Here is a 10,980-nt window from a genome sequence, read left to right as displayed (position 1 = left end):
TGTGTGTGTGTGTGTGTGTGAGTGTGTGAGTGTGTGAGTGTGTGTGTGTGTGTGCGTGCATTTGACTGTGGGTGGGTAGAGTGGTTGTGTTCATTTTTTTGTATAAAAAGCACTTAATAAATAAAGTTTGATGAACTGATTGATTGGGTGTTACAGGTCTTTCAACATCAGACACTGTCGCCCAGGCAACCCAGCCACAGCTGATCACAACTTGTGTTCAGGTGCCACTCGTCTGTCCCCTTGGTTCTCCTCTGTTTATCAGCTGCTTCAGTGGTTTTGTTGATGGCTCCTTGCTCCATGTGCTATTCTCAGCACACTGAGGGCAAAGTGTGTGGAGTGGTCCCTCTGCTTCTGTGGACATGAATCTCACCGTCCCATAATTGGGTTGGAACACACTTTTTGTGGATATACAGAATTATAAACAGCGCTCTGTTGGAGTTGGAGTGATTAGAAGATGTGTTTCTGCTGCAGCCCTGCGTTGTTAGTAGAATCGCTATCTGTGCGGTCATCATGGGAAGTACACTTAAACTCCTGTGTTTTGGCTGAAGAGGCTTGAGAGCACAAGGAGAGCAGTGCCAAGATACATTACATTTAGACTGCTGCATGGTGTTTCAGTCATTGTCAATCATACAAAAGAAAAAAGCAATACAATTGATTGTTTGAGAATTTCACAGGTTCAACAACAACTAACTTGCTACAGGCATCTGAAGAATTGATTGATCATATTTTTTTCATTTTCATTTCTTGGATGAAAAAGAAAAATGCCTTCAGTATTGCTTTCATAACCATTAACAATACAGGATAATTTCCATAAATAGTCTAATTTCTTCCCCCAAAGTCTGAACTCTGCCCCAAACCACATGCTTTGACGCACAGATGATTGGCTGTTGCCCTCAAGCATCAGGATTAGACATAACTGAATTTCAATCTTGATTAAAATTGAATTAAATTAATGTAGTTGGAAGATTAACATATTGTGCACATTTTAAATACGTGATGAAAATGCCTTTCTGGTTATCAAACCTATGCTTATGTAGAGATTTTATTGAACCACTGCAAACCTGCTTTATCTGACTTCATAGAGAACAAGTCCTTGAGGTAAATTTAACTTTGTTCAAAGTGCTAGCCTCACTTGCTTTAATACCTGTGCTCTAGCTCCAGAATATGTCTACTGCAAGTGAAGGGCTCATACGTCTCTCAAATGAAAGTATAATTTGTATGGATTGAACACCCTTTTCCCCTCTTCACTTGTCCTTTTTTTGCCTCTGCTATTACACATGCATTCTGACATTTATCTGCATTCATGTTACACATTGACCCTTCAGGCTTTGTCTTATTCATGTGGAAGCTCTGTAATCCCTTACGGTAAATCCCACCTCCAACCCAGCGAGCAACATGGAACGATTTTGTGTCTTTAATTAGCCTCTAGCTGCAGTTGCACTGTGGCCCTGGCCTGATAAAATCTCTTGCATTTGTAGCAGTCGGAGAATCAATAAAAGACCGGAGGGTGAAAAATGAGAATATGAAGCCTAAAGCATTAGGGGACCCATAGCCACCTCCCTTGGCCCGGGATAACAATGGTTCTGTAGTTCATAAAACTGAATCTCTTTCTCACTCAAGGCAAAACTCCACTGTCTGGAAATTTGGGGCAGACATAAATCAGTAAATTAAGAGCTGGTGCTTTTACTGTTGATTAATGAAGTGAACTGCTGGTGGTAGTGCTGATCATGTTGTGCTCCACTCTCCTCTGTTCTTGTCTCAAGTTGTCTGAAAATGTACCGTGCATGTGCCCTTTGGTTTTTAAATACACTGTTTGCATATACTGTTTCTAACTAGTGCTTTAATCCTCTGTGCAAAATCTGGAAGTACAAAGTATCTTTAAAAACATATTCCTGACATTTGTACAGTAATCCTGTGTAGTTTTAAGAGACTACTAAATGAAACACATATTTGATTCAATGAATAGAGTACAGTCCCATTTGTCTCCCTGACCGTCTCTGAACCCTGAACAACACAGTGTTCACCAAAGTCCTGTTCCCAAATTGTATAGCTAGACTGGGCAAAATTTCAGATGTATTTATGGTTCTATTTATTTCTATAATTCCGCCAGGCACTGTACAAGTGAATTGCAATTCACATTATAAACGTATGCAAAACTAAACATCAGTCTGTATTCTACAACCTCTTCTCTGAAGTGTGGATGACTCCGTTTGGTAACTGTATTCTAGAAGGCAAATGTTAAAGAAGTAGCTATATTTTGGGTCACATATTTTTATATAATCTCTTAAAGGATTTTAACTTAAGCAAAGAACAAGGGCCAATGCAGTGCTCTGACCCTGGTCTGCAGTTCTACTGATTCACCACACGAGTGTGTCCTTTCACCTTTGTCTTTCATCCTGTATGAGTATGTTGCAGAGCTACTATGACAACAGGTTCATTCTTAAAGATGCTGATACTCTATCATTGTGAGCCTACTCTCTCAATCACTGCAATTCAATTTACCCAAGGGTATGACTAAAGACACCTAACCTACCTTAACCTAAGGTCCTGGATCAGCTGGTCTTTGTGCTCGTTTGCCTTTGAAGGAACTCTTTCTGAACGATTTCTGCTTTTTAATCTCTGGCTGTCAGAGCTGAAATACAGTCTCCACTCTGATCATTAAAGGTGAATCTTTGTTTCCGAGCTTTGATTGCCTGTTCAATTCTTTTTCATGTTGAAATGACAAAAATCAGATGGTCCTTGATTTGTGCGCCACTTAAGAACAATCACCTCTATTTATATTCTGCCCTGCTCTATTAAATGCTCTGATGTGAAGTTGTGGCTTGGAGTTTTTTTCTGTAACTGTACACACAGAACATTGTATGTACTGGAAGATGTAGACCGTGGACAAAAAATATGATCGCAGTGGTATAAAAAGTACAATATTTGACTGCCTACTTCTGGTCCTTGGGGCTGTTTCAGGATGTGTGGTTGACTTACTCTGCTACCCACTGGAGTTAACTACCATTTCTGAAGGTTGGCCAATGGACATTACTTGGCAAAAATGTCTTTGAAATTTCACATAATGAAAAGGAGCTCTTTGGTGTACTATTTGTTGCTTTAGGAGACTCTAACATTAGGCCCAGCCTCGAACCCATGACTCTATGCTCAAACCACGATGAATACACTTGTGTGGGAATCAAGGATGTTTGCTGGTTTTGCCCTAACTGAGCATGTGCAGAGGAAAAGCTAAGCAACAGCAGCGCCAAGTTTCAACAAACTGACTTAAAAACTCTGAAAGAGTTTTCCAAAAGAGAGATCTTTTAAAGACAAGTCTTTGTTTGTAGCTAAGACTCTGTTCATGTTTCTAATGATTAGATGTTGATGTTAGTTAGATTAGATGTTGATATCTATGAAATTTCCCCATGTGTGGACAATAAAGGATCTTATCTTATCTTAGTTAGAAGTACAGGAAGTAATTTAAGAACATAATTTAAGAACATAGAGCACTAATTTGTGTAATAATTGGTTGATGAAGTGATCTTATTTTTTCCAAGTAGGATAGACCGTCTTTCATGTAGTAGAAGCCCACGCTCATATAATACATTTTGTTTTTTTCTTCACTTTTCTATTGTCCACTAAATATTGACAAACAAAAGGAAATCACTGCACGCTACTGGCATTATCCCATGTGTGTGGAAGAGTTCCGACTTCAGAAGAAAAAAATGCAATTGTTTTGAATAAAAGTAAAACAAAATTATGTTTCATAAATAATATTGATTTTGTTTCATGATTGATCAATATGAGGAGAAAAGTGTACATTAGTATATTCACTAATGCACATATTTAAAGAACTCATGATAAAAGGCTGGGCAATATATTGCCTGTCTGCAATAATAAAGGTCCTCACAAGTGCAGATGTTCAGGCGGTCCCATTTCTTGTGACTTATAAATGAGCTGTCCACACACACCGAACAAACACAAACTAAACACACATAATGACTTCAGTGTTGTGCTCTCCATCAGGGACCGCCCCACTGTCACCTCACTGGCCTAATCCATACTGGCCATGAAAAGTCACCTGATCTCCTTATCCCAACGCGCTCATTTATCTTCTGCCATGTGACTGCAGCTTTAATAACAAGTTGTAACTCTAGTGGCACAGTAAACACCTCTGATTGTTTTATTGTGACATGAATTAGAGCCTTTTCAGATGGTGTACCGTAATAACATTGTACCGTCTCATCTGGGAGCTGGTGTGTCCTCAGCTAACACTTCAACACTGTTAGGACTCACAAAACAGGCCCCACATGCATGAGACATGAACTCAAATTACACATATTAAAGTTATTAAGACTATTGTGTTCCTCTAAATGTGCTACAGAGACTCCCTGATGAGACCCCATTTGATCTATAGCCCCAAGACATAAGACAAGACACAGTTGACGACACCCAAGCAATCAAATTATAATACACATTTTTATATTTATTTATTTCTTCATTTGCCAAGGACAAAGCAGTCATACACAGTTACAAAGCTTGTAGCCGATGCGATGCATAGAAAGTTTATAGCAAATGCACATTTTCATCTCCTATCTCTGGTTGGGCTTGTCTACACTTTTCACAGATATAAAAGACATAAAAATACGTTTCCATTTTATAAATACATTAGTGGCAAATGTACACATCTACACAGCTCATTCCTTCGCCTTCACTCATACACTGTCATAACACTTACAGGTGGGTACAGTTTTGATTTACTTTCATCCAGCACTTAAGTCTGAAGGTGAACATTTTTACCTCAGAGATGCAATTTATTTCAGTGGGTGATAAATTACACAGATTACAGCTCTTGTATGAGAAAGATGATTGTCCAAAAGACTTCCTGTTTTGGTTTGAGGAGCCTCTCAAGTTAAAGTAATACAAGTTAAAGTAACATTAACATTAAAATAACTTTTCTCACTTAATACTTTTGTACGTTAGGCAGCACCAGAGCCACGGGAGACCTGCATTAAGGCCAATTCATACTTGATAAGAAGCGAGAAGTTTGTTCGTGCACCTCGGACTGTAAAAAACAAAATGTCGTCATGATGTCATTTTGTTCTCAGTGTTGTCTCACTGTAACAACAGGCAGGTGTTGTTCCGGCGTAACTACGGGCCTCTGCAGAAAGCCTTTATTTTTATTTTATGTTTCAAAATAATAACCCCCTCTCTCCCTCCGCTATCGGGTTTTTTCCCAACCTGCGCAAATTTGACATTGATTTGACTTGTTTAATTCTGCTTTAGACTCAGTTTAGTTTTGATTCAGGCTTAGTCCTGGTCCAGTCCTGGTTCAGACCTGGTCCAGTCCTGGTTCAGACCTGGTCCAGTCCTGGTTCAGACCTGGTTCAGTCCTGGTTCAGTCCTGGTCCAGTCCTGGTTCAGTCCTGGTCCAGTCCTGGTTCAGACCTGGTTCAGTCCTGGTCCAGTCCTGGTTCAGACCTGGTCCAGACCTGGTCCAGTCCTGGTTCAGACCTGGTCCAGTCCTGGTCCAGTCCTGGTTCAGACCTGGTTCAGTCCTGGTTCAGTCCTGGTTCAGACCTGGTCCAGTCCTGGTTCAGACCTGGTTCAGTCCTGGTCCAGTCCTGGTTCAGACCTGGTCCAGACCTGGTCCAGTCCTCGTTCAGACCTGGTCCAAACCTGGTTCAGACCTGGTCCAGTCCTCGTTCAGACCTGGTTCAGTCCTGGTCCAGTCCTGGTTCAGTCCTGGTCCAGTCCTGGTTCAGTCCTGGTCCAGTCCTGGTTCAGACCTGGTCCAGTCCTGGTTCAGACCTGGTCCAGTCCTCGTACAGACCTGGTCCAGTCCTCGTTCAGACCTGGTCCAGTCCTGGTTCAGACCTGGTCCAGTCCTAGTCCAGTCCTGGTTCAGACCTGGTCCAGTCCTGGTTCAGTCCTGGTCCAGTCCTGGTTCAGACCTGGTCCAGTCCTAGTCCAGTCCTGGTTCAGACCTGGTCCAGTCCTGGTTCAGTCCTGGTCCAGTCCTGGTTCAGACCTAGTCCAGTCCTCGTTCAGACCTGGCCCAGTCCTGGTCCAGTCCTGGTTCAGACCTGGTCCAGTCCTGGTTCAGACCTGGTCCAGTCCTGGTTCAGACCTGGTTCAGTCCTGGTTCAGTCCTGGTCCAGTCCTGGTTCAGACCTGGTCCAGTCCTGGTTCAGACCTGGTTCAGACCTGGTCCAGTCCTGGTTCAGACCTGGTCCAGTCCTTGTTCAGACCTGGTTCAGTCCTGGTCCAGTCCTGGTTCAGACCTGGTCCAGTCCTGGTTCAGACCTGGTTCAGACCTGGTCCAGTCCTGGTTCAGACCTGGTCCAGTCCTTGTTCAGACCTGGTTCAGTCCTGGTCCAGTCCTGGTTCAGACCTGGTCCAGACCTGGTCCAGTCCTCGTTCAGACCTGGTCCAAACCTGGTCCAGTCCTGGTTCAGACCTGGTTCAGACCTGGTCCAGTCCTGGTTCAGACCTGGTCCAGTCCTGGTTCAGACCTGGTTCAGTCCTGGTCCAGTCCTGGTTCAGTCCTGGTCCAGTCCTGGTTCAGACCTGGTCCAGACGTTGGACACTTTCAAAATGGACTGACATTTGAACTTGAACATGGACAAATTTAAACAGACACTGGGACAGTTTTTTAAGACATTCCATTTCTTTTTAATTTTGGCTTTCACTCTCTGGTTTTGTGTTGTTTGTATTTACATACATAAATAATAATCATAAAAAAGGAAAAGGACATCGCACTATATGGCTTTAGTTTCCAAATATCTCCATAAATCATCTGCTCAAAAACTACAGAAATGTTAATTAATCACAATAATCACCTGTTTAGTAGCGGGGCCAGTATTAGAGGTGGAAAATGGCCATTAGTGTCCTACACGTCCTACACTGGAGTCCATGTTATACAGGGGAGAACCAGCATGTTGTCACTTTTACTTTTCCTTCCCTTTGGTAAACTGGCCTTTGTTGTGCCCAGGTCCTTCATTCCTGCACCATAGTCCTGAAGTAATCTCTATCCCGTCAGTCAGAGCTCTAATCACTTCCTCCCTGACACCATCCTGGGCTCCCGACACTCCCAAACACCCCTGACCTTCAGTTCTGTGGCTGGACTACACTGCTGCTGCTGCTGCTGCTGCTGCTGCTGCTGCTGCTGCTGCTGCTGCTGCTGCTGCTGCTGCTGCTGCTGCTGCTGCTCTGGTTGTTGTTGTAATTGTGCAATTATAGACACACTCTCTGCGCCCAATGTGTTGTTGCTTTCTTTAATCCATGTGCAGACTCACTCTCAGCGGGGTCCTTGTTTATTCTTCTTCACATGCCCAACCATGACAAATCGGAAGCACGGACGCCTGTTGTGAGCCCAGCGCAGCATACACTTTTCTCTGATTCTCCAGGATAACACTTACTCCATGTAACACAGGGGCAGAGCAGCATCTAGTGGTCAATGGAGTGTATAACCCTCACACGATTACCGCAATCATTCAAATGACTTGATATGTGTTAAAGTCATTTTATTTTCCCATTGCATTACATTTATAACCAAACACTATTGCTTTTATCATTATTGTATTTATTTCAAATACATTAGTACTCAGTGGATTTTACATGCATGAATTGCAAGAAAAATACTATAACAATTAGCTTCAGTTGCATTTTAGTGGCATAGCAAGAGATTTTTTCCCCCATAACATTCGTTTTAGCACAAAAGTCAAAGAAAAAATACATTTCATATATTATTATTACTGGTCTACCCTGGAATTGCTTATCGTCTGGGCATCAGTCAGTAAATGCTCTGCCCATGTGTCTGATGTGTCTGTTATTATTGGGATTCCTTAGATCCACTGCCATTATCTGCTTTGATAGATATCCGGGGCATATTCTGAAATTCGAACCTTATATGTTGTACAGACACTGATACATTTCCCAACAGCCACTCTGCCACTCTAGGACGTGCTTTGAATCAGTGGTAGTTATTTCGTCTGGTGTGGGTAGAGTATTGGGTGTCATTGAGGGCCATTCCTCAGGTTGTAGGTGATGAATAGTGTTGTCATTGTAGTTAAGGTATAATTAGTATGGAATGATGTGATAACGAGAGCTGATGGGTGTCAAATGATTGCAAGATGGTTATAACATGTTCTCATTAAAGTTGCAGAACTAGTTTAGTGGCAGGCGTAATAGCAGAATGATCTAAGGTTGGGTGCATAGTCAGATCTCTAACTTCAGAATATATTGCAAGAATGTGTGTCGGTGTTTCCCCAAAGAAACAGTATAATGATTAATTGTGTGAAATTAAACAATGCCATTGTTTTAGCTCCTTTTGGATTTTGTGAGACTAACACATCTTTCTAAAGTTTTTGGCCTGTTTCTAAATTATCCTGCTGATTTTGTTATCTCGCTATTCCTTTCCAATAACTGTTTTTTTTTTGTGTTTTTTTGGTCATGTAGTTTTAACTGCAACAAAAAATCAATATAGAATAAATGTATACATTTCTTGCTTCGATAAACTCGGCCTGAGATTTGCTTATTTTTTTTCCACTTGACACCTACAGAAAAAAGGTGTTAGCAGTCGACAAGTGGATGATTTTAAATTAATTCTTTGATTCTATGTGATGACTTTTACACAGTTAATGTTTCTTCTTGAAGTGGCTGGAGAAAACTTTTTAAGTGTCAAGGGTGCAGCAGATGTGCCCCGTACGGATCCATATAGCGCAACTATCTACTAAGAGCACACCCCTCTGGTGCGTCCGCAAGAAGGTGATGATTTAATTTGTCAATCCATATGTTCGCTGTGAGCGTAAGCCACTGCAATCTTCTTACACTAACCCTCCTCTCTCACTAGCTGTTTCTCTCTCATCTTCTCTCCTTAAGTCCAACTTTCAAACCAAACATAGTAACTCGGGGATTCAGGCATGGTGTGAGGCAGAGAGAAGATAAGAAATGTATACAAAAAACAAGTTGTGACTCCTCCGGAGTATCCAACACTGTGGTGTTTTGCAGAAAACATTGCTCTTATGAAAATGGATGAGAGGAAAATGTGTTTGCCAGAGCTATTCACTGGGCACCCACAATGCAGTGGTGCAACACAGCTCTCATAACAAATAAAACTCAATTGTTTTGATTCAGAGACTTCGACAGAGACAAATAAACTATGGAAAAGACACAAAATATAACAAATATAATATAAAAATATGACTTTGAGTCATTTAGTCACGTTTGTGACTTTGATACTCTCAACAGATGAGCAAAAATACTGACATTTACTGATTATATTTTTCTATAAGTGACAAACTCTTGTCTTCTTTCACATATTTGCACCCTCACGCCTATTTATACACTATTTAATACATTCTAAAATGATCTACTTTAACTGTACAGGTATTTACCACAATATGGCACTTTTCTTTTGGATTGTTTGTCAGAGACAACAACTACATCAAAGACTTCCCCCAGTTGGCAGACGGTCTCATGGTCATCCCTCTGCCGGTGGAGGAGCAGTGTCGAGGAGTGCTGTCTGAACCACTGCCTGACTTGCAGCTGCTCACGGGTGAGTGAAGGAGAGTGCACCAGCTGTCCGACTGTCCCCTTAACAACACATATGTAAGCCCATCAGAGGTGAACTGTAGAACAATCAGTGTGAAATACTGTATTTATTTATATTGATATAAATAAACATGATGAAATACAATATAGATATGATTATAATGTATTGTCTACTTTTCCTTTATTCAGATAAATTGTTAAATCAAAGTCATATGTGTGCTTTGGTCATTTTTTTTTTTTAAATTATTTTCAATTAATTTAATTTATACAGATAACTGATAACTAAAAGGTTATAATTACATTTTAAAAGGTTTGATTTTTGTTGCACTGCTATGCTTGCAAATAAAGTGCCCACATTTGTTGGCAAGGGCTATATATATATATATATATATATATATATATATATATATATATATATATATATATATATATATATATATATATATATATATATATATATATATATATATATATATATATATATATATATATATATATATATAGGCCTTACATAACTTGTAGAAGACTTTCAGAAGTCACACTGCAAAAAAATAGCAATCCTTTTATCCTATACTTGACTATTTGTGGTGTCCCTTAGGGCCAGAGACACTTTGGGCTTAAAAAGAAACCTCCACCTTTGCTCCCTAATCCTTCCATTAGCTAAATTGGTATTTGGTTCACAAAGACCCTTGAGATTTTTTCATAAATTGGTTCTGTCTCTGATATTGTACAAGAGATTCTTGGCAGAAGCCATTTTTGTAGGCACAATTTCAACCTTTGTTTACCCCTCTTCATTAAACGTTAGTTCTGAACTGGTGTGAAAGTTGGTTATTGAATCCAATGCCATTGATCCAGTCAGACACTATCTGCTTTGTATGTAAAAAGAATTACAATGAGGACTTTGTTGTTTGAAATGGAAAATATGTTAATATATTAATAAAACGTCCCATAAACCCAATAATTAAGTTTGTTTTGGGAAGTCGCCACAAAATAATATGCTCGTGTTGTTTTTCAAAACCTTTCTGAATTATGCTTTTTTTTTTCTCTTTCCAGGGGATGCTCAGTTTAGTGAGGCGGCAGGTTATCCAATGGTTCAACACTGGAGAGTACGTAGCAATCTGTACAAGGTCAAACTTAGCTCCATCACCCTATCTTCAGGTAAGACCAGCAAAGTCATACCATTTCATTTTACACCAGCATTTTTTCAGGTGCTGCTAACTTTTCTCTACATATTAGTTACGACCTTAGTAATACGCAAATGCAAAGCCCATAGATTGTTTATAAGAGATCTTCTACTGAGAGTGTTTTTCAACTTCCTATAAGTGATCTGTTCTTTTCCTCTGTATCTACCTCTGTATCTACCTGCGTTGCAACAATGAAATTTCCCCATGTGTGGACAATAAAGGAATATCTTATCTTATAGATCATGTCCATAATGTATGTCTA

General features: G+C 40.3%; 1 protein-coding gene and 1 long non-coding RNA gene across 3 annotated transcripts in view; one reads left to right on the top strand and one right to left on the bottom strand.

Annotated features, from left to right (window-relative positions):
- Nucleotides 1-10,980, top strand: part of LOC140366915 (astrotactin-2-like) — a 259,612-nt gene that overhangs the window by 181,997 nt on the left and 66,635 nt on the right. For both annotated transcript variants that reach the window (XM_072453128.1, XM_072453126.1), the window contains exons 14-15: nucleotides 9,414-9,538; nucleotides 10,588-10,692. In XM_072453128.1, the coding sequence (XP_072309229.1) occupies nucleotides 9,414-9,538; nucleotides 10,588-10,692 (230 nt within the window). The remainder of the gene's footprint in view (nucleotides 1-9,413; nucleotides 9,539-10,587; nucleotides 10,693-10,980) is intronic.
- Nucleotides 1-10,980, bottom strand: part of LOC140366921 (uncharacterized) — a 262,861-nt gene that overhangs the window by 221,634 nt on the left and 30,247 nt on the right. The gene's annotated exons all lie outside the window — the stretch shown is intronic.

The sequence above is a fragment of the Eucyclogobius newberryi genome, unplaced genomic scaffold (assembly GCF_026437365.1).
Source record: "Eucyclogobius newberryi isolate DKJ021-1_F unplaced genomic scaffold, fEucNew1.0.hap1 SCAF_2, whole genome shotgun sequence".
In the NCBI taxonomy this organism is placed as follows: domain Eukaryota; kingdom Metazoa; phylum Chordata; class Actinopteri; order Gobiiformes; family Gobiidae; genus Eucyclogobius; species Eucyclogobius newberryi.
This window is presented reverse-complemented; position numbering and strand designations above follow the sequence as displayed.